The 25687-nt window shown below is 34.6% G+C and overlaps 1 protein-coding gene across 2 annotated transcripts in view; it reads right to left on the reverse strand.

The window, feature by feature from the left end:
- Positions 1 to 25687, reverse strand: part of Galphao (G protein alpha o subunit) — a 165419-nt gene that overhangs the window by 109406 nt on the left and 30326 nt on the right. For both annotated transcript variants that reach the window (XM_089095656.1, XM_089095655.1), the window contains exon 2: positions 10568 to 10610. In XM_089095656.1, coding sequence (XP_088951782.1) covers positions 10568 to 10610 — 43 coding nt within the window. The remainder of the gene's footprint in view (positions 1 to 10567; positions 10611 to 25687) is intronic.

Consider the following 25687-nt stretch of genomic DNA (forward strand, 5'->3'; position numbering starts at 1 on the left):
CATTTGGGAACATTTCGGAACAAACAGTTGGGAACAGTTTAGGGTTGATAACAAAAAAGATTAAAAACAGGTTTTTAAAACAGGATATTATCATATAAATTTTTCCTTTTGCTATAACGAAGAACACGGCTATTCAAAAATTTGTGTTTTCAGCGACTTGTTTGTCTATAGTGTAGGTCGGGTATGAGAAAAGAAGAAGAAATGTGTTTTGCTCTAGATGTCCCAATACCACCCCGATCACAATTTATGGTAACAACAGTAAAAATAAAATAATAAAACATAAATATTACTCACAGTTATAACACTAATGCTAGAATACGTGCTTATTTCTTATGTAATTAAATAAAAAAAAAACAAGTTTTTTAAACTGAAAGTAAGGAACGAAATTAAAACTTAAAACGAACAGAAATTATTCCGTATATGAAAGGGGCTGTCCCTCCTCGACGCCTCGGTCTTTACGCTAAAGTTTTTCATTGTTATTAAAAATAGAGTTGTGAGAAAGTCAAACTTTAGGGTAAAGAGCGGTGCGTTGAGGAGGGGACAGCCCCTTTCATACACGTGATAATTTCTTTTCATTTTAAATTTCGACGTCGTTCCTTTAAAAAAAAACTGTTTTTTTTTATTCCATTTTTTAACTTTTTTGAATTAATGCAGGTTTTGATTTTGGCTCACCGTACATGAATAATTAAAAGAAAAATTTTAATATTAATTTTACTTTTATTAGGTTAAATGGCTTTCTCGAAACCTGTTTAATTTTATTTACGAACGTTAGTTTAATTTTAATTTTATTTAGTAATAAATATACGTAACTTACGAATTAACTTATGTAACGAACCTCTATATTCTTATATTTTTAATATGTATATTAGAGGATTCGCCCCCTAGTCAATACCTTGCTCTTTAAGCTACAGTTCGAATTTTTGTTCCAATTATTTAAAAATGACCCCTTAATCACAAATGCCGTTAATTAGAATAAATAGCTCTTATGAAAGTACTAAATAATCTTTGGCTTAAAGAGCGAGGTATTGACTAGGGGATGAACCCAATCATATACGTACTGTTTTCTGTCGTTTTAAGTTTTGATGTTGCTCCTTACTTTCAGTTAAAAAACTTTTTTTTTATATAATAATTTCTGATCTTTATTTAAATAATGCTGGGAAATCCGGCGCCCCCTTCATAGCATTGTACCTTCTCCCATGAAAACTTCCTTCATGGTAAAATCCTCCCACAGAACCCCTGACCCACTCCCCCCCCACTACCAGAAAAAATCCCCTCTGAAAACGTCTGTATACTTTCCAATAACGAATTTTATATGTTAACATTGGGTAAATTTCACAACTTTCAGCCCACCCCCCGGGGACTTTAGAGGATTAAGTTTTTCTAAAAAACATAGTTAACATATTTTCGACCATGCTGAACAAAATGGCTATCTCAAAATTTGTATTGTGTGAATTTGGGAAAAAATTAGCGTGGGAGGGGGCCTAGTCGCCCTCCATTTTTTTGGTCACTTAAAAAGGCCTCTAGAACTTTTAATTTTCGTTTTATTGAGCCCTCTCGCATCATTCTAGGGCCTATGGGTTAATACAAACATCCCTGGGAAAAAAAAAACAAATAACCATGCATCTGTGGCCTGTCTTCTGGCAAAAAATACAAAATTCTAAATTTTTACAAATAGGAGCTTGAAACCTCCGCAGTAGGGTTCTCTGGTACGCTGAATATGATGGTGTGATTTTCATTAAGGTTCTTTAACTTTTAGGGGGTCTCCCCCTTTTTTCAAACATAAGCCAAATTTTCTCAGGCGCGTAACTCTTGATAGGTAGGACTAAACTTGATGAAACTTATATATTTGCAATCAGCATTTAAATATGATTCTTTTGATGTATCTATTGGTATCAAAATTCCGTTTTCTACAGTTTCGGTTACCATTGAGCCGGGTCGCTCCTTACTTACAGTTCGTTACCACGAACTGTTTGATAACTATAAAAGTATAAATCATGCATGTAAAGTATTATGTTTTATAAATTATAAATTTATGTTTTTTGTATATATTCTACTATTACTAGTACTAACAACTCACTGCGGCACCATACCACCTGAAACCCACACAGCTACGCACGCTCGTCTTGGTGAATAAAAACAATATTTGGCAATCTGTCATACTTCATCCGCAGAACGTGTACTAGCCATCTCGTCCTTTTTCTCATTATTAATTAAAAAAAACAACAGTTTTTTCAACTAAAAGTAAGGAGTATCATTAAAACTCAAAACGAACAGAAATTTTTTCGTATATGAGGGAGTTCGTCTCCTGGTCAATACCTCGCTCTTTACGCTAAAGTTCAAATTTTGTTCGAATGACAAACCCCTGAATCACAAAGGCCGTTTAATTAGAATAGATAGCTCCTTTGAAAGCACTAAAAGATTTAGCGTAAAGAGCGAGGTATTGACTAGGGGGCGAACCCCCTCATATACGTAATAATTTCTGTGTTGTTTTTAAGTTTTAATGTTGCTCCTTACTTTCAGTTAACAAAACTTGTTGTTTTTTTTATTTAACTTCTTATCATTTTTTAAATAATGCTAGGAAATCCGGCACTCCCGTCATAAAAATGTCTCTTCGCCCGTGAAAACATCCTCCATTGATCAAGGGCAGATCCAGGATTTTTTTTTCAGGGGGGGGGTTACTAATTTTTGACTCAGTTTTTGACTAATTTTACTGATTTTTACCTAGGTTTTACTAATTATCGACTTATTTTCGACTCGGTCAACAATTTAGGGGGGGGGGGTTCAAACCAGGTAACCCCCCCCACTGGATATGGCCTTGCCATGGATATATCCCCCCGAAAACGTCTCTATACTTCCCAATAACCAATAGTATATGTAAACAATGGGCAAAGTTCATAACTTCCAACCCTTCTTTCGGAAACTGTGGGGGATGAAGTCATCCTCTAAGACATACTTATTAAATTTTTGAGTATGCTGAACAAAATGGCTATCTCAAAATTTTGATCAGGTGACTTTGCGGGAAAATGAGCGTAGGAGGGGGCCTAGTTGCCCTCCAATTTTTTTAGTCACTTAAAAAGGGCACTATAATTTTTAATTTCCGTTCGAATGAGCCCTCTCGCGACATTCTATGACCACTGTATCGATACAGTCATCCCTGGAAAAAGAAAACAAATAACAAACAAATAAACACGCGTCCGTGATCTTTCTTCAGGCAAAAAAAATACAAAATTCCACATTTTTGCAGATAGGAGCTTGAAACTTTTACAATAGAGTTTTCTGATACGCTGAATCTGATGATCTGATTTTCATTAAGATTCTATTACTTCTTAGGGGTCTTTCCCCATTTTTGAAAAATAAGGCAAATTTCCTCAGGCTCTTAACTTTGATGGGTAAGACTAAACTTGATGAAACTTATATATTTAAAATCTTAGCATAAAAACCTTATTCTTTTGATGTATCTATTGGTAAAATCCGATTCTGTTTATGTATCTACTGGCATCAAAATTCCTTTTTTTTAGAGTTTCGGTTACTATTGAGCCGCGTTGCTCCTTACTTATAGTTCATTGTACCTAACAAATTTATGCATGCAGATCTGCTATACTCTACCCCGACGCCGCCTAATGTGCAAATAATAGCCCAAATTTGTTTCTAAAGTATTATGTTTTCATCATATTTTGTGATATTTCATTAGTATTGATCAGAGAAACGGGTTCTACTTAGTTGAAGAACTTAACATAGGCGCTATAATAGACAAGTACCATCGTATGTACTATACTATTCCTGATTTTCCACGCACGTTCATTTTTGTTTAAATTTCGTCACCAAAAACTGCGGAAAACAGCACATGGAAGCCTTTCCTATTTAAAACTGAATTTCCGATTTTTTTTTTTTTTTTTTTTTTTTTTTTAATGATATATACGGCTGTTTAAGTTATGACTTACACAATTCAAACGACAAGATTTCATTTTTCACTATTTTTGGTACCTTAAAGATATACGGAAATACCCCCAGTCTGTGGTATCGATGGAAGGGGGGCAAATGTCCCCCTAGGCTTTTGCTTTCTCCCTAGACTTTCTAAACTTTACCACCCTAGAATTTTTTTTGCCATTTCTACTGGAAAAGCAGAAAAAAGACAAATTTACCCAGTCTAAATTTTGAAAGTATATATATATATATATATATATATATATATATATATATATATATATATATATATATATATATATATATATATATATATATATATATATATATATATATATATATATATATATATATATATATATATATATATATATATATATATATATATATATATATATATATATATATATATATATATATATATATATATATATATATATATATATATATATATAACTAGGGAGTCCAGCTCCCAAGGAAAATTTGTTTCTCTTACTAAAAATTCCTACATGAAAAGATCCTCCTATGTACCCCTCCCCCTCCATAAAAAAATCCCCCTGAAAAATGTCTGTATCCTTCCCAATAACCAATATTATATGTCAACAATGGGCAAAGTTCATAGCTTGCAGCCCTTTCCCCGAGGATTGTGGGGCGTCAAATCATACTCGAAGACATAGTTATTAGATTTTTAGAATATACGAAAAAATGGCTATCTCAAAATTTCATCGGGCAACTTTGGATAAAAAATGAGCTTAGGAGGGGGGCTAGCTACCGTCCAATATTTATGGTCAGTTAAAATAAGCACTAGAACTTTTGAGCCATATCCCGATCTTTTGCAATCACTGGTTTGATACGATCACACCTGGGTAAAACAATTAAAAGAAAAACAAAAAAAAGGAAAAAAACAACAAATAAACACGCATCCGTGATCTTTCTTCCGACAAAAATTCCACATTTTTGTACATAGCAGCTTGAAACCTCTGACAGTGGGGTTCTCTGATATGCTGAATTTAATGGTGTCATTTTCATTAGGATCACTTGATTTTTTGGGGATATTTTACTTTTTTTCAAAAATTCAGCATATTTTTCGATTATTTTGATGTGTCTATTGTTATCAAGACACTGTTTCTTAGAGTTTCGGTTACTATTGAGCCGCATCGCTCCTTACTTACAGTTCGTTACCATGAACTGTTTTAAATTTAAAAGCATTTCTCAGTTTGAAAATTCAAAAAGAAACATTAATGAAATCCCACAGTTCATCACATTTACTGAGCGAAAATGCGAACGAAACACACCAGTTCAAACTAAAAAGATAAAAGCAGACAAAGACGGAGAGCAGAAAGAAGTAAGAATCAAATTAGAAGATTTAAAAAATGTAAGTGTCTCCTTCAGAAAGAAAAATCCTTGAGAAAGTCTCTAGAAAACATGTTTTTAATTTCTGAGTGAAAATAAGAACAAAACAAAGGGGATGAAAATAATAAGACAAAAACAGAGAACGCGGAAAGTAAGTGAAATAAAAATCCATATTGGAAGAATTAAATTATCAATAACAAATACTATATACATACAATCACAAATCGCATAACTTACAGCCCTTTCTCTGAGGGCTGTGGTGTGTTACGTCATCTCCAAAGGCTTATTTATTTGACCGGACCTTTCAATTATGCTAAACCAAATAGCTATCTCAAAATATCAGTCAGATGTCTTTAGAGAAAAAAGGGGCGCGGGAATAGGGATAGCTGCTCTCCAATCTGTTTGATTACTTGAAAAGGCACAGACACTTTTAATATTCGTTTGAATGAGCGTTCTCCCGATCTCCTAGGATTCTTGGCTCGATACGATCATCCTTGGAAAAAAACAACAACAAAAAACAAACAAGCAACACACATCCGTGATTTTTCTTTGGCCAAAAATACAAAATCCCAATTCCTGCCCCCTGCTCATCCCCAACCTCCTCCTCGTGTTCTTAGAAACTTAGAAGGATGCTCATTTGATTAGAAATTGTATCCTATTTCTAAACTTGAAAGTGCTTGGAGAACAACCAGTCCCTGTTCTAGAACCTTTTTTGATCTTTTATTTTTTTATTGCCCCTTACCATCTACAGATTGCCGATTACCTCTTACCTTACCCATTGATATTTTTAGGTAAGGTACCTATTTTGTACATTCTCCCTGGTTGCTCAATTTTGCGTATGGTTGAATTCTCTACTAGGGAGAACCTTCCAGGGGGAGTTTTCCGTGGGGGAGCGGAGTTTTTCAGGGGGAATTTCTTGCGGGGCTATTTTTCGAGAAAGAAAATTCAAGAGGGGTGTTTTCCAGGGGAAAATTTCTGGGGGGGGGACGCTGGTCTCCAGTACTAGGGGATCGAGGTCAATCCAATGAAAAGAAATACATTTTTTTAAGAATATGAAATTTATTTTATTTTATTCGAAAAACTCATTTGGATATCTATTCCGACAAATTATATCAACAAAGCATTTTTGTTTTCTTAAGACTCGCTCTCTTGAAATTTCCTGTAATGCTAGCTTCTTTAAAAAATTGTCCCTGTTTGCATAGCATAAATAATTCAAAATCAAGAAATAACTATAACTGGTGCTAATTTTTAGTTCTCGAATTTCGAACTGCCTCGTCCTGTCTTGTAGACGTTATAAATAAAAATGGTTATTCATTCATCAGACTAGGCTAATTGAGACACATCATTTATGAAGCAAAAACAGCAACAAATTTCAAATGAGTCAAATATTTAAGAATTGACAAAACTCCTAAGGACTAAGGTCTTGTTTTGATTCATGGTGTTTTGTGCCCCTAAACATGCCATCAGAGGTGCCAAGCGCCAGTGAACTGGACAATTTTGTTGACGTAATCAACCTAATTGCCAATTTAATATCAGCACCACAGGACTCCACGAATTAATTTTGCAATAAATTAATTTAATTTGATCTGTTGATTAATCGCTGACAAAATTGGGCTCCAATTTCACCTTGGTTAAGAGATACCTAAATAGAGGGATTTGCGATATAACGAGGGGCTACAGACAATCAATATCTCGTAAACCGGACGGAGCGTGCCAAACACGGCAAATGATTCAATTTATGTAAATGAAGTCGTTATTTATCGATGATTTCTATGGACAAATAATGTTTAGCCTACGGTCTTAATGTTTGTGCTCTTAGTTCTCAGGGCTAATTCAAATACCAAGGCATCTACACAGAGAAACAAAGGGGGTACTGCCTATTACTTCTGTACTAAAAAATATTTTAACTCAATTGATTAATTTCTTACATTCCTCGTTTTATTTATCCAATAATATTCTTCCTTTTTTCAGAAAAACAAGTCAAATATCTTTGTCCCGAATTACAGGATCTAAGGAAGGAATTATTTTCTGGTAATGTGGGGACAAGTGAGTGGTTGACTTCAATAATGGAATAATGTAAGGATTATGGGACAATAAGAAATATTGTAAAATATATAAAGCTGGGAATGACACATAGAGAGAGATTTTTGTAAGGGGGGGCGGGGGGGTGAGTGCTGAAAATAATGTTGAATGTGTGTACGCTGTTTTTCTGTTTGTTTGTTATTTTTTGGTAGCCATGGCGCTTGTGGCTTTAGATCGTTAAAGATCTATCTATCTATATCTGTCATGTGTGCGAGATTTTGTGTAATTATGTATGTTTGTTTAATGGTATTATGCGCTTTATTATGTTTTTGTTTTGTAATTTTGCATTGTTATTGTTATGTACTACATTTTGCTATGAGTGTTATAATCATGTGCTATTATTTTGTGTGATTTTTCATTTTTTTGCCATGGCCCAAAGCGGTTTTTATTGCGATAAATATCTATTTATCGTCCCCCTTTTTACCTCTTGCACTAAAATGCAATTCTTAATATAAAATTTAATAAAATAATATAAAATAAAATTCTTAGCTAGTAAAAACAAAACTTGATTGGATCAAATTAGATCAAAGATCAAATTATTTAACATATAGAATATATATTAGAACATATAGAATATATATAGAACATATAGAATATATAATAATTTAACATATAGAATACAAGCAAATTTACAGCAGCGATCTACAAAAACCCGAAGGTTTGTTTACGATTTCTCCAAATCTATTATCATACAGCTCTACAACTACTAGATAAAAAAATAAAAGAAAAAAAATAAAGAGAAATATAATTCAACTTTCTAATCATTTAAAATGTCCTTCTGTATGAGCATAAGAATTGTTGGTTCTTTTGTATAAGCTTTAAGTAAGTAAAAGGAACGAAAAGTTGTCGAGTCACAAGATTTTTTATAACTAAACTTTCTGTTTCTCTGTGGTTCATATTTCTTAAAAGTAAGCATAAGTTATTTGTTTTGAAACAACCATACATAAATGCAGACATAAATATATTATTATACCTATCTATATATCTACTCTTTTTAAGCAATCAATAATTGTGTATTAATGTATTCTTTTTTTTCTCTAAAACGGCTTCCTATTTTTCTTTGAAAATTGGCACACTGAGATTTTCTCGCCTGAAAAAACAATGCAAACACGTTAAAGGTTTGGAAATTTTTTTAGTGCCTTCATAATGGAAAAATATTTCATATAAATGACATCACATTCGCATTATTTATTTTTTAGCGACAGCAAGAATCACATACTTCTCAAAATTACAACAAAATGAAGGATTTTAGTGTAAATAATAAACAGCAAGGATGAATAACGTAATTAAAACAAAATATACAAGATGATGAACGACAACAAATAGCTAAAGCAAAAGACATGGGACAAACGTTAGCAAGAATCACATTGAATGGCAAACGAAACTGCTATACAACGAAGTCTGCGGTAAGAGTACAAGCCAAGATTACAATGGAATGGAGCAACGACTTATTTTAGCGTCTTTGAAGGCGAAAGAGGAGGAACGTGTTATTTTAGCGGGAAGGATAAACAGGAAGGTGGAATTGAGTTCATGACTTTCCATGCCATAACTTAAAGAATAGCATGATAATTATACTTATGCGGAATTTAGATATGCAAGAGGGAATGTGCGATGAAAATGCCTTGCTGTTACTAAATTATATAACAGTGCAATTAAAGTAGAAACATAATTACTGGGTAAAAGCTGGAAAAGAAGTTTTTTGTATCTATGACGTCATGTGAAATTATACAAGATGATGAATGAATTTGAACAGCTAAAACAAAATCACGGAGAAATATCTGAGTTAATTTTGAATGAAAATGAAGCAAAAAGAGATCAGTGGCTAGAAGACATGCGACAACAAGCATCACAAAAAACCGCAAATGAAACTGATGGACAACGAAATCTGCGATTAGAAGACAAGCGACAGCGGAAATCACATCGATTCGTAAACAAAATATGCGGTTAGAGGAGAGCAACAGCGAGAATCACAACTTATCGCAGGAGAATGCAAATTCTATCGAATGTTTAAGTGAAGGATAAACAGGAAGGAGGAATTGAACTGACGTCAGAATTTATTATCTCAACTTAAATCGCTAATTTAAAGAACGAACCCTAGTCCATAGTAACCGACAATTTGAAAACGCGTTTCGAAAAAAAATGTTTAGTGAAGAAGAATCTATACTTGATACTGAATCAGCGATAGTAACAAGTTTTTTATGTTATATTACTGATACAAGTTTGTCGTAGAAGAAAATTATGGGAATTAAATAATAATAGCCCCAAATCCCGCCCTGATGATGTCGAATCTAAATCAAACGGGACCATTGTAATTTACAAAGGCGAGAATCCCATTTAAGAGTATTACGCTTCCCCATCTTTATCAACAAGGAAAATAATTTTTTGTACGAAAAACAGTCATGTGTCTGTTTACGGAGTCGAAGCGTCAAAATGAAGAAATGAGGGATATTTTTAGTATCCCTCTTGATAACTAGGAGACATACTTGAATCGACCTCAATAGTTCTAGATGATTTTTTTTTTTTTTTGTTTTTTTTTTCAGTTGCCCTGTGTTTCTTGTTATGGTCATGGTTGTCATTTTTCAGAAAGTTAGGCCAATTTTACCCAAGTGCAAAGAGTGCCGAAAAGAACCTGAGCGTCGGTTTGGCAACTTTGACAATATTTATTAATTGTTTTTTTTGTTTTGTTTTTTATCAAACTAGGTGTTAGTCGGGTAACAAAGTGTGAAACGGGTGCATGAAAAACCCTATCCCCATTTAGTTGATCCCCCAATGCTGATCTTCTCTAGTTTCTAATCCTTAATTTTACTGGAATTAGAAAATAATTAGGAATTAGATCATTAACTAGGCCAGTACCTTACCCAGGATTTTTGTTCTAGGGGGGGGGCAGGAGTACAAAAAAACTTGCAAAACGCAACGAAAATTTGTTTATATATATCTTTGTCACTTTTGTACGATTCTGATAAAAATATTGCGGGGGGTGGGCAAATTGGGTAGCTACTACCTCCTTGGATATGGCTCTGGCTTAGCCTCGTGGAAACTCCATCGAAATAGTATGTAATATTCTAATAAGTCTGAACTAACCATTCGTGTTATACGCTTTTCGACAACTGAACTGTCATAAAGAATTTAGTTTTAAACAGGAAGACGAGGCCCTAGCTGGTAGTTGATGATTGCAATGATGATTGCAAAATAGGATGCTTGTACTTACTTCATTTGCTTGACGATTGTGCTCTTTCCAGATTCGCCGGCCCCTGGAAAATAAATACCAATTTAATTCAGGCCAAAACGAGACATTGATAGAATTATAGACTGTGATATGATAAATTATCTATGCTTGCACTTGCCCGACTAAGCATGAACAAATGGCAAATTTATATCAAGTACGTTTGCTTTTATGATTAATGGGATGAGCTTTCAAACTTTTGAGGTACAAAATAGAACAAAATTCGAAAAATAGAGGTTGTAAGGGATTGTAGGGGCAGATCTAGAGCAAAATCTAGGGGGAGGTTCTATATGACAAGGGCACCAATGATCGATATCTTGGAGGGGGATGTGACAAAGGTGCCGATAATTGACCAAATTGACAAATTTATTCTAAAAAAGAGTAAAAAATAACAAAACAGGACAAGAGAGCCCCAGAAAAATCTTGGGGGGGGGGGGTCCCTACGCACCCCTTGATCCGGCAGTGAACGGTTGCGTTACTTAAATCAACAAGAACTACATCAATAACTTGAAAAATAATGGGTTCAAATTCAACTTCTTTAACGCGTAAATTCAAGCCCCAGCGAAAAATTACAATTGACATTTCCAAATGCCAGGGATGGAATTTCAAAAGTGAAACTTCCCCCTTACATTGAATTTGCAAGCTTAGGAGATAAAACGATATTTCATATATTCAACGGCGAATGTCGATATTCACCAATTTCGGACATTCACTGTAACATATACACTATACATTTATACAACATTAATATATACACCATTTATACACACTAAAAGTTGTCCTAGGCTTGAAAAAAATCCATCGCAAGGAAATCAAGGTTCCTAATACTTAGGATAGAGAAGTCTAGTAAAAATGGAACCAGCACCTAATAGAATGTACCCTACATTAAACAGCACACTTCGGCAGAAAAACTGTGCAAGGAGAAGAAATCAACTGTTATTTCAATTATTATTAACAGTAAACATTGCAAGAACAAATTTATACTAATTTTTACAAATTTATTTATACTAATATTAAAAAATTACAAATTACAAACAAATAATATATAAATAATATAATAAAATTACATATATTATATTACAATTATATAATATAACAAATAATATAATATAATTACATATATTATATTACAATTACATAGTATAATATAATGTATAATATAAATTATATAATATAGTTATATAATATAATATATTATAATATAATATAGTTGATATAATTACATATTGTAATATAAATTACAAATAAATTAATAATAATAAATTACAAATTTATTTATACTAATTTATTGCAAGAACAAATTCATATTAATGCCGAGAAAGAACCTGAAACCCCTGAAAGTGGTGTTTGGCCTAAATGCAAATTCCACCATTAGAATCATCATGACTGAAAATTCCAAAAGGGAAATACAGCTCTCCGCATTCAACATCAAGAAAAATCACTATTTTGCATCCTAATGTGTCTCCTTTTTTCTTTCTCTTTTTTACTCTTTTTTTCTTTCTTTCTCTTTCTTTCTCTTTTTTACTCTTTTTTTCTTTCTTTCTCTTCTTCTTTTTTTGTAATCGTATCGAATCAATTGTATTTGAATAAGGCACACGGCTCATTCAAAGGGAATTGCCAGAATAAAGTCTTTTTTATTTGGGTACTACCATTTCGGCGAACCGTCACAAGCACGAAACGTCATACCATCGACCCTCAGAACCTCGAACCGTCATAACATCTAAAATTTTTATAAGTTTATATAAAAGTAATAAGTATATAATAGTTTAGGAAGAAATTTCGGCTATGCGTTTGCACATTAGGGGGGTGGGGGTAAAGCATAACATATATTAAATACGTAACCTTTTCCCCCTAAGCCCCAGAAACTAAAGTTTTAAAATTTTCCATGTTATGACGGTTCGAGGTTCTGACGGATTTTTTTGTCAATGTTATGACGGATTTTGTACTGCTCCTGACGTTCGTACTCCTGACGGTTCGATGTTATGACGCCTTCCCTAAACTATTGCCATCCTTTGAAATTAGAGACCCCCGACGGTTAAAAATCTTTGTTCTGGCTGGTCAGAATTTGTAATCGCATGACTTCGGCTAGATTTTGACAAAGTAGGCGGTTAAGACACTCGCGACCAGATCGTAATTATTACCTGTTAGTAAAAATCAATATTGGTACTTTGGTATTAGCTGCAACCCACGCGAGAAGTCAAGTTTGGTTAATGCTAATGAAATAAAACAAAACAGGATGAAAATATAATAGTTTAGAAACAAATTTGGGCTATGTATTTGCAAATTAGGGGGATGGGTTGGGGTGTAAAGCATAGCATATATTAAATACGTAACCTAACCAAGGTACCTCCCCCCCTAAACCCCAAAAAACAATAGTTTAATTATTGTTAAAGTAATGGTAAACCACCATTTGCAATCCTCTAATGCAATTCTCAACTGATATCCGTTTGACTAGTTTCCTTTAGCATCTTCTGTATACAATATAGCGCGTGGGTTGCAGCTAATACCAAAGTACCCCAATATTTTTCTATAAGTGTTACCATAATTTAGTTGGTTAAGTTTGAATTATCAAACAATTCGTGGTAACGAACTGTAAGTAAGGAGTTACTCGGCTCAATAGTAACCGAAACTCTAAAAAACGCAATTTTGACACCAATAGATAAATCAAAAGAATCAAATTTTAATGCTGATTTCAAATATATAAGTTTTATCAAGTTTAGTCCTACCCATCAAAAGCTACGTGCCTGAGAAAATTTGCCTAAATTTCGCAAAAGGGAGAAGCATCCACTAAAAGCTATAGAAACTTAATCAAGAGAACCTTACTGTAGAGGTTTCAAGCTCCTATCTGCAAAAATGTGGAATATTGCATTTTTTGCCAGAAGAAAGATCACCGATGCGTGTTTATTTGTATGTTTTTTGTTGTTTTTTTTCCCAGGGGTGATTGTACCGACCCAGTGGTCCTAGAATATCGTGTGAGGGCTCATTCAAACGGAAATTAAAAGTTCTAGTACCCTTTTTAAGTGACCAAAGAAATGGAGGGAAACTAGGCCCCCTCCCACGCTCATTTTTTGCCAAATTTACCCGATCAAAGTTCGGAGATAGCCATTTTGTTCGGCATGGTCGGAAATATAATAACTATGTCTTTTAGGATAACTTAATCCCCAAAAGTTCCCAGGGGTAGTGCTGAAAATTATGAATTTTACCCAATGTTTATATATTGCATTGGTTATTGGGAAGTATACAGACGTTTTCAGGGGGGATTTTTTCTGGTAGTGGGGGGGGGGTCGGGGATTATATGGGAGTATTTTTCCATGGAGGAAGTTGTCAGGAGGGAAAGGACATTGCTATAAAGGGGGCACCAGATTTCCCAGCACTATTTAAAAAATGATCAGAAATTAAATTTTAAAAAAAGTTTTTCACCTGAAAGTAAGGAGCAACATCAAAACTTAAACCGAACAGAAATTATTACGTATATGATTAGGTTCATCCCCTAATGAATACCTCGCTCTTTAAGCCAGAGATTTTTTTACTATTTTCATTAGAGCTATTTATTCTAATTAACTGCCTTTATGGTTAAGGGGTCATTTTTAAAGAATTGGAACAAAATTCGAACTTTAGCGTAAAGAAAGAGGTATTGACTAGGGGTTGAACCCCCTAATATATGTATTAAAAATATTTGAATATAGAAGTTCGTTACGTAAGTTAATTCGTAAGTTACGCATATTTATTACTAATAAAAACGTTCGTAAATAAAATTAAATAAGTTTCGAGAAAGGCATTTAACCAAATAAAATTAAAATTAATATACAAATTTTGTTTTAATTATTCATGTACGATGTGCCAAAATCAAAACCTGCATTAATTCAAAAACGTTCAAAAATTAAATAAAAAAACAAGTTTTAAAGTTTAAAGTTTTTTATTGTTTAAAAAAAAATAGAATTGTGAGAAAGTCAAACTTTAGCGTAAAGAGTGAGGCGTTGAGGAGGGGACAGATCCTTTCATATACGAAATAATTTCTGTTGGTTTTCAGTTTTAACGTCGTTCCTTACTTTCAGTTAAAAAAAAACTTGTTTTTTTTATTTTACTATAAAGATTGGTAGGGTACAGCAAGATTGCAGAGAGATGTTTATTGGTCGGATTAAAAGCTACTGCCTCTTATAAATTTGTAATTATAAATTTATATTATAAATTATAAATTATAATTATAATTATAAATTTGTTTACTAAACTTTGTAAAGTGCCGCTCTGTCATATGACACATTTGGCAGTACTTATCTGTTAGTCAGTACACACTAGAGAGTTTGGATATACAGATCAGACAATAACTGGTTTATACCTGTCAGTATTTGAAGAAAATTAGCTTAGGCTCAGTTGAAATCTACATTATTAATATATTTTTATAAAATATTTAACATCAAGATATGGTGTTTTGGTTGGGTTAGGTTATGTTAGGTATTGAATATGATGCATTCTGTGCGGCCCTCTACCATAATTTTGTGTTGTAGTTTTCATAGTTTTGTTACTAAAGTACTGTATTATCATAATATTCGATGTATTTCATTATGATTAACCTAACTTCGCTTCTCAAGCGTGTACTGAATAATACACAAGCATTAAAATTAATTTAAACGTCTAACCAACACCCAGAAAGGGAATTTCAAAATGTAAAATTCCCCCCTTACGTTGAATTTACTTGCCGAAAAATATTAAAAGCAATGAAAATGAGTTTTCAGCGACTGTGCTTGTGTATACATAAGCAAGTGGAGAAACAATTAGCTTTCACTCACTATATAGTGAGCGCCAATCTTTACTAATATTCACCTAATAACACTCGCTACTTATCTCTATTAGGCTATAGCCAAAGTCTGTTAAATCATTCTACAGGCAGGCACAGATTTAGAGTAAAATCTTGGTGGGGGGGGGGGGGGGGGTAATGTGACAAGGGTGCCAATAAGCAAAATTTTGGGGGCCCAAATATGACATGGGCACCAAATTGACAAATTTGTTTAAGAAAAAGAGTGGAAAACAGAAAAAAAATAAGGAATGGGGGCTCCAGAATAAAAACTTGGGTGGCCCAGGGTCCTCTCGGCCTCCCTGGATCAGCCAGTGTCTATAGGTTTGGTAGGAAAGCGAAAAAAAGAATTCTTTCTGCCATGTAAGATAAGGTGAGATTTATTCTTCATTAAATACACATACAGTAATACATGTTATTATTCCCCCAAAGGCTCATTTGCCTGTACATGTGTAAGTCGCATTTGTCTCACAAACCGCATAGATCTGGAACGGGAAGAACGGCTTAGAAGAGCTTGGCTGTGCATTGGCATAGCGAACGAAAAACCATCTTTTTAATCCGTTTATTGAGGCAAGCAGTCACTGAAAGCTTTATAGTTACTTAGCAGAACAAGAAAATTATATAAATTTAAATTTATAAATCTAAGAAGTATAATATATACATAATAATGTATATAAATATATATATATATATATATATATATATATATATATATATATATATATATATATATATATATATATATATATATATATATATATATATATATATATAGAATAAACACAAAAAGATAATAGAATATATAAACACCAGTACAACTCATAAAACTGATACCGATTTGTCGCCCTCATTTGCGTTGATGGATAAGATTTATTCACAATGAAATAGAGGTTCAATAGTACATTATACTAAGCCTCACATATGTTCCCAGGCCTGTTAAGGAGGGAAAAGACATACGAGTCACCAACTCAATAGTTCAATGAGAAAAAAATAAATATAGAATACAAGAATATAAAAAATAGATCAGGTAAATTAAATAAATTGAAATGTTTAATATACTTCAAACAATAGTAAGCAAAAAAGGGAAAAGAAAAAACACTTATGAAGCCAAATGTTTTTTGAACAAGCTAAAAGAGTGTGCGTGCTGATTCGGGCATTATTTTCCATAAGATATGATTCGCCGTTACTCGATTGAAGCCTTAGAAAGGTAACACCCTCAGGAGGTATAAAAATGAACATAATAAGACACTAAGATTTATGCTTCTGGCGATTATATTCTTATTCTAGTAGTTGACATATAAAAATACAGGTTCTTTCCCATTATGTGGACACCTCTAAAAAGCAGTCACGAAAACCCGAGGCATCCAAAGATTTAACGCTATCTGGTATTGTATAAACAAGTATTCAGGGGTTTCTCACTCTGAGAACTATATTTAAACTGCTGTTTTTTCGGGTTTAGGGGGGGGGGGGAGAAGGTACCTAAGTTAGGTTACGTATTTAATATATGCAATGCTTTACCCCCTACCCCCCCTAATGTGCAAATAAACTATTTGTTTATAAATTTGTTTATAAACTATTGTATATTCATCCTATTTTGTTTTATTTCATTAGCATTAACCAAATTTGACTTTTTAGAGATGTCCACATAATGGGAAAGTACCAAAATACATTATAACCGCTAGAAATAAAATGATTTCCGAAATATAAATATAATTTTACAATGGAAGAAATGCAATGTTGTCTCTCCCTAATCTTCGATTACTAACTAACTCCCTTCCCCCCTTATATGATAAGGCAAAAGAGCAGGCATTGACACGGGGAGGAGTCTTCAGGGGAAGTACGTCCAAATTAAGTTCTAATTTAATTTTTTATTATTAATTTCTATTTATTTATTTTTTAATGAGGAAGGGGTTTCTGGGAGGTTTAAGTGGTTGGGGCTGCAGGGAGTAACGGGTGGATGGGAAAGGTACGCAGGAATGGGGGATGGGGTGGTAGGGTGAATGGAGATGGTAGGGAGGAACGGGTGGATGGAAAGTCCTGGGGTAGGGAGGTCGGGAGGTAGAAGTTAATTTGGATTTGATAATGTGAAGGAGTTTGGTTTGCTTTTTTGCCCGTTTTTTGTTTATTTAGTTGTTGTTTGTTCGCGTGTTTTGTAAATGGCTAGCCGTTTTTTCTGCGCGTCAGCAAAAACTTAGGTTTTTTCATTAGTGCATTAGTGCTTTCATTAGTAGTTGTAAATTGTGAAGTGTTATAATCGTGTTTATTATTAAAGTAATAAAGTAAAAAAAATGTATGCAACTTCCTTCACCACGTATATGATAAGATCAAAAGAGCAGGCCTTGACGAGGGAAGGAGGCGTTAGGTGAGGTACGCCCAAATAAAACTCGATGTGTTTTCCACAGCTGCTTAAATATACATTTTGCTTTGCTTGTATTGCGTTTTTTAGGGAGGGGGAGTATGTGCATTCATTCTGTGAAAACTACTACAAAAAATTATGGAATGGGGGGGGGCGCCCAGAGCGCATTATATTAAATATGTATAGCAAAATACTTAACCAATAAACCTAACCAAAAGACCAACTAATTATTTAATTAAAATATAGTTACAATGTATTTTTCCACCGAGCTGAAGCTAATTGTCTGGTATTAACAGCGTGAAAAATGGGTAATGTCTCATATTCGCGATACTAGTTCTCGAGTGTTTTTCGTACAATACATAAGTACCAAAGGTTTTTTCATCAACGTGACACATAAAACTCACTTGACAAATTCTTTACTTCAGCTGAATATGTAAACAGCAAAAAGTTGCATCGAAACAGGGTGCCAACGCAACGGTCCGAAATGCATGTTTTCTTGTAATTAAGTTGTGTACTTCTGCTGAGGGGATAGGCACTGCTGTCTTCCCATACACCTTGAGCATTTAGCGATGGTGTAGTGGTAATTTAAACGGGTGTATCCCATTTGAGCGCGTTCCCATTTGAGCGCCATGGCGCGCAAATGGGAATTTCCCATTTGCGCGCCGTATTTTAATTAGTTCAGTTGTGTCCCATTTGAGCGCCAGATAATATTTTGCGTATGTTAGGTGATATAGCTAGGTGATCAGGTAAATTTTTCGCAAATCATATTATTGACTTACGAATAAAGTAAACACACCACTCGATGCCTTTTTAGGCTCTTTCCAAATATAATAATCATTTTTGTCGGAAATGAATTTTACCCCCACCCCTATGTATACCAATTCAGGGCATATATGTGCACATTAGGGGGTGGGGGTAAAGTTTAAACTTAACTCCCATTAACATCAGAAATAAAATTTACCCACCCCCTAATGTGCAAATAAATACCATGAATTGGTATATATAGGGGTGGGGGTAAAATTCATATCAGAAAAAATGATTATTCTATTTGGAAAGAGCATAAAAAAGGTATCGAGTGGTATGTTTACTTTATTCTTATGTCAATAATATCAACTGCGAAAAATTTACCGACGGGTCTTCATGTCTGTTTTCCTCATACAGTATATAGCGGTGGATACCGCATAATGCATAAGTACCTGTATATGTCAATAATATCAACTGCGAAAAATTTACCGACGGGTCTTCATGTCTGTTTTCCTCATACAGTATATAGCGGTGGATACCGCATAATGCATAAGTACCTGTATATACCTTTAGTAGTAAATATATATGGTATACATAAATACTATATATATTTACTTAGTTTATAATACTATAAATGGAAGTTATTTTCACAACCATTGACCCAATAAAATCCTCAGTTTTGTTCGTTGTCTTCGTGGCAATAAATATTTCTACAGGTCAATGTGGCAGCAAACCACGCTTCATCCACCGCAAAATCACAATTTTGGGTTTGGCGCTCAAATGGTACTCCGTGGCGCTCAAATGGGAACAAAATTCCATGGCGCTCAAATGGAACAAAATTCCGTGGCGCTCAAATGGGAAAGCGCTCAAATGGGAACACCCCATTTAAACAGAATTACTTTTTAGGGTTAGTTATATTTATATTCGTCCCGCTTTAAGAGAATAAGTTCACTCGATTGGTTCAGTCCCTTTATCCTATGTTTGTAGAATGCTCAAAAATTGATTACGGAGGTTGAGTTGCACAAGGGTTCAGTTAAATGGGTTTCAGTTGTACGGGGGTTCAGTTACATGAGGGTTCAGTTCAACGGGGGGTCAGTTGAACGGGGGGTCAGTTGGACGGGGGCTCAGTTGCACGAGGGTTCAGTAGCGCGGTGGTTCATTTGTACGGGGTTCAATTGCAGGGGGTTCGGTCGCTTGGGGTTCAGCTACATAAGAATAATAGAGTTTCAATGTTCTGGTTTCAATGTTTTTTATGATTTTTTTCCCCTATGTACTTCATATGGAAAGGGATTGCAGTTTCCTATCAGAAGTACTTCTGATGGGAAATAGGAAGTTCTAGTGCCTTTTTTAATAGTAAAAAGTGATCAAAGACAACTTGCATCCCCTGCCCCCCTCTTTTCCCCAAATACATGCGATCAAAATTTTGAGATAGTCATTTTGTTGCACAAGGGTTCAGTTAAAAGGGTTAATAGTCAAAAGGTCAAATGGCTATGCCTCAGGGTGGATAAACCCTCCCCAAACAGCCTCCATGGCAAGGTCTGTAAATAATGCTAGTTGCCTATTGTTAACATATATGTGTTTATGGGAGGGGTGGTCGTATAAACTTTGAAGGGCGCTCATTCAATTGAAAATTGAAACTTCCAGTTTGCTTTTTAATAGTCCAAAGTGACCTTAAGGCCACCAGAACCCCCCCCCCCACTGGCCCTTCTCCCCCAAATGCATCAGGTTAAAATGCTGAGATGTTGACTTTTAAATTTTATATTGTCTAACTTGCCGCCTTCTGATGTACTACAGTCGATACTTGGAGCCAAGAATGGAGGTATATGTAGGGGGAGGTAATATTTATTTTTATAGAGAGAGGCAATTTAGTTTTTTTTTTCATTTAAATGCTAAAAAGAAAGGCTGTTTATATACAAATACTAAAGACGATGTTTTAAAAAACTTAGGGGAAAGGGCAGAAAATCTTAGCAGTTTACAGCGGAACGATCGAAAGGATATCAATACGTCTGGAGATATGGCGGCATACAGGCCTAGAAGCTTTCGCTCCTATTTTACATCTGAGAGTTCCATTAAGTAATTCTAAACTACCAGTAACATCAAAATAAAACATATTTTGTCCCAGGAGTGCTTATTAGGCCTATTCACAACGGTAATTCTAAAGCACCAGGGACATTGAAATCAAAACATATTTTGCCCAAGGAGTTACTTATTTTATTTTGGCCTGTTATGTTATTTTATATTTCTATATTTATTTTTATATAGTTTTAAACAGTTCGTGGTAACGAACTGTAAGTAAGGAGCCACTCGGATCAATAGTAACCAAAACTGAAAAAAACGGAATTGTGATACCAATAGATAGGCTACATCAAAAGAAACAGATTTTTATGCTGATTTCAAATATATAAGTTTCATCAAGTTTAGGCTACCGATCAAAAGTTACGCAAGAGAAAATTTGCCTTATTTTCAAAAAGGAGGGAACACCACCTAAACATCTTAGAACTTTAATGAAAATCAGACCTTCAGATTCAGCGTATCAGAGAACCCTACTATAGGAGTTTCAAGCCCCTATCTGCAAAAATGTGGAATTTTGTATTTTTTTGCCAGAAGAAAGATCACGGATGCTTGTTTTTTTTCTTCACAGGGCGTATCGACCAAGTGGTCCTACAATATTGCGGGAGGGCTCATTCGAACGGAAATTAAAAGTTCTAGTGCCATTTTTAAGTGACAAAAAATGTAGGGCAACTAGGCCCCCTTCCACGCCCAAAGTCACCCGATCAAAATTTAGAGATATGTATTTTGTTCAGCATGGTTGAAAAATACAATAACTATGTCTTTGAGGATGACTTAATCCCCCGGGGAATGGCTACAAGTTATTAACTTTGCCCAATGTTTACATACAGTGTTGGTTATTGAGAAGTATGCAGACGTTTTCAGGGGGGAATTTTTTGGTAGTTGGGGGGTGTCGGGGGTTACGGTGGAGGATATTTCCATGGGGGAAGTTTTCACGGGGGAAGGGAAATTGATATGACGGGGGCATCGGATTTCCCAGCATTATCTAAACGATCAGAAATTAAATATAAAAAAAAATTGTCAATTGAAATTAAGGAGCAACATCAAAACTTAAAACGAACAGAGATTATTATGTATATGATTGGGTTCGCCCCATAGTCATTACCTCGCTCTTTACGCTAAAGTTTTTTTATACTTTCAGCAGAGCTATTTATTCTAATTAACGGCCTTTGTGATTATGGGGTCATTCTTAAAGAATTGGAACAAAATTTGAATTTTAGTGTAAAGAGAGAGGTATTGACTAGGGGGTGAACCCCCTAATATACATAATAAAAATATACGATATAGAAGGTCGTTACATAAGTTAATTCGTAAGTTACGTCAAATCAAAATTTTGAGACAGCTATTTAGCCAAAAAAAGGATAATTAATATACAAATTTCGTTTTAATTATTCATGTACGGTGAGTCAAAATCAAAGCTGCATTAATTCAAAAACTTTGAGAAATTGAATAAGAAAAAAATTTTTTTAACTGAAAGTAAGGAGCGACATTAAAACTTAAAACGAACAGAAATTATTCTGTATATGAAGGGGGCTGTCCCCTCCTCAACGCCTCTCTCTTTACGCAAAAGTTTGACTCTGTCTCATAACTTTATTTTTTTAAACAATAAAAAACTTTAGCCTAAAGAGCGAGGCGTTGAGGAGGGGACAGCCCCTTTAATATACGGAATAATTTCTGTTCGTTTGAAGTTTTAATGTCGCTCATTACTTTCAGTTTAAAAAAAACTTGTTTTGTTTTTTATTTAATCAACTTCAAAAGGCCTTTCGAAAAGGGAAGGCCTTTCGAAAAGGGAAATGGCCTTTCGAAAAGGGCCTTTCGAAATGGCCTTTCGAAAAGGGAAGGAAGTCACCTGGGAATTTTGGGTTCAACTTGCATACCCAGCGATGTCAGTTCATGGTAATATGGGGAAGAGTGCGTGTGGAAAATATGATTTCCAAAATTTTGGAAGGGGGTAGTTGGTTTGCAAATTTTTCAATAGAAATACAAAGAGGTAGTTTTGGTGATACCAAATACCAAAATATTTTGCCTCAAAATCTAGCGGGAAAGGACAAGAAATTCAATGGGAAATTGCCCCACTACCCGAGAGGTTGTCCACTTTCCCCCAACTGGTATAAATATTGGAGCGTCAGATGTTCCACTCAGTTCTGCTACGCGTGGCGCAATTCAGCGACAATTGACACAAAGCTTTGTTAGCCCACTTCAACCACGCTTAGAATTCTTTTCCACGCTTATCACGTGCCACCGGGTCTACTTGATTTCTGAATTTGAGCAGCCCCTCCCCCTCCATTCACGCCACTACCCACGCCATTGATATTTTTCCAGGAATTAATTTTATTTAATAAGTAGTCTAAATAGACTACTTAGAAACTGGAACTGGAATATCACAAGCTAGACCTAATCTAAGGGGAGGAGGATTAGTGGGTTTGTCCCCTTCCCCCAGATGCTTGTCCGATTTGTAAAAACGTAATAAAAAGGATAAAAATATATTTTTACTACGTTTCTTATACCCCCCTCCCCTACCCAAATAATATATGCATTTTATGGTACCCACTGCTATATACTATACAAGGAACTACCAATGGAAACCCGTCAAACGGGTATTAGCAAGAGATAAATGGATGGCAAAGCGTGATTGCTAATTGCGTTTACAATGTTTAAACTGTTGTTTATTGGGGTTTAGGGGGGGGAGGTACCTAGGTTAGGTTACGTATTTAATATATGTTTGCTTTGCCCCCACCCCCCTGATGTACAAATATATAGCCCAAATTTGTTTCTAAACTATTATATATTCATCCTATTTTATTATTTTCATTAGCATTAACCAAGCTTGACTTCTTTCATGGGCACCGTGTAATGCACAAGTACCAATATCCCTCCCCCTCCAAAAATCCTGGATGCAGTCTTCACCACAGGTATGAAATTCGGATGCGCCCAAAATTTGGAGTGCGAAACTCCTTCCTCTTATATGAGCGTCTGGAATTTAAGAAAAATGTTTGTTTCGATTGGGACGATGCCTCATACGAATGGAGTAGAAATAGCTGCCAAATTTATATTATCGCAAAACGGAAGTTGAAGCTTCTTGATTGATTTATAAAAATGATAAAACGCCTCTACGTTGCCCCATTTCACGCTTACCAGCTTCTAAATTCGTCATTGGGGAAAAAAACGAAGAAAAACTAGAGGGAAAACTCTAGTTTTTTGTATGGGTAAGTAGAAACTCGCACAACTATAGGCTATGTATTTTAAGAAACTAAGGAAAACCGGAAATTCGATTTTTAATGATAATGACTTCCGAATGCGTTATGTAGTTTTGGTAGTAAGCACTACTAGTTAAAAAAAAAAATAAATAACGTAAATAAATAAAAAATCTAGCGACAATTTCTTGATATTTGAGTTAAGGAACAAAAAGCGTTGCAAAATTTTACTAATTTGAATCATTTAAAATTTGAAATTTAACTAATCAATTTTGCATATTTATTTTAAGATTAAAAATGGTAAAAGGGACGAGAATGTGGTATAGCCCTACAAACTTCATAACGTTGAAACACCCAAAAGAAAAATCTTCAAAAGTTGAGGTTTTTAGGCAAAGCCGAATCCAGGGGGGGGGCGTCTCTGGTTTGAACCTCCCCCAAAAAATAGTTGTCCTACTCTTGAAATAACAAAAAAATACATTTAAATAAATTTTGTTGCTTTTATTGAAGTCCCCCCTCCAAACAAAAATCAAGACATACCCTTGTCTTCAAGTAAAAATAGACATAAGATGGGTCTAAAAGCAAAAAAAAAAATGATTTCACTTGGATGTCCTTGGTACTTTGAAGTATCACTCCACGTTTGCGTGACTTTTATTTTATGTATTTGCGAACAAACCCTGTTGTTTATATGCCAGCTTTGTCACGAAAAATAGTGATTGGAAAACTAAGCCCGACAAATAACAAATTACGTCGATTTCACACGATAGCATCAACATCGATATATTATTAACACTGATTAAACAATAGTTAATAAAGCAGCAAGTCCTAGCAATTCGTAAATTCGTTCTTTCTATTTGCTTAAAATCATAGGCAGCGCAATAGCGCTGGCTATGTTAATAACGATGCGGGCACTATGTATCATTTTTTCTGACCAAGACACTTCGCATAGAAGGAGTGGTCATAGACACTTCGAAAGGGGCTCATTCGATTGGAAATTGAAAGGGTTAATGCCCTTTTTAAGAGTCAAAAGTGACTAGAAGGCAAATAACCCTCCTTCACGTCCTCTTTTCCCAAAACGCCTCCAATAGAAGTTTGAGATAGCCATTCTATTCAAAATAGTCCAAAGATCATATAACAAACCTTTCAGGTTTGAACCAAAGCCCCAGAATTTGGGGCAAGGGTTGTAAGTTATGCCCCAGGGGGATATAAAGATGCTATTGAAGAGGTGGTCACGTAACCTTTAGAAGGTGTTCATTTGATTGGAAACTGAAAGTTCTAGTTTCCTGCTAAGAGTCAAAAGTGAGGGGGGGGGGGTAAATTTTAGCCCCCCCCCCCCTCCCCAAAGCCCTCTTTTCCCAAAATGCATCTGATTGAATTGCGAGATAACCATTTTATTAAAAATAGTCCAAACAATGCTTCTACATATAACAATGACTCTAGGGTTGACAAAACACCCCAAAGCTTAGGAGCTAGAGTTGTAATTTATACTCCGGGGCATACAAGGTTTTACCAGAATTGGTGATCGTATTAACCTCGAATGGGACGTTTGCAAATTTCAAAACTGCAAATTATGTTCTAGACTTGAGAAGTCGTGAGGATTGTCAACCCACTGATGTTAATTTTTGCTCATTTTGAGTTTGACTCGGTTATTTATTGTAATTTCTGTTCATGGTAGTTCTTCGCTTGGTGGATTATTTGATTTTATTTCTGCTCATTTTCAATTATTTGATTTTAAATCTGCTCATTTTTAGTTTAATGGAGTTCTTTACTCTTTTTTGAAAACTTATTTTGTGGTAATTTTTTTAAAGTAATTTCACGTAAAAAGCCAATCTGGTTTTGCTTTCTAATTACTGGTTCAAAATTTAGTAGGACAACAGGTAAATAAAAAAAAAACATATAACGAAGGCGAGCGTACCTTTTTGAAATACACTAAAGTATGATTGGCTTAAAAA

This window comes from Artemia sp. Qi Xiang Cuo, chromosome 10 (assembly GCF_049724085.1).
Source record: "Artemia sp. Qi Xiang Cuo chromosome 10, ASM4972408v1, whole genome shotgun sequence".
NCBI classification, from domain to species: Eukaryota; Metazoa; Arthropoda; class Branchiopoda; order Anostraca; family Artemiidae; genus Artemia; species Artemia sp. Qi Xiang Cuo.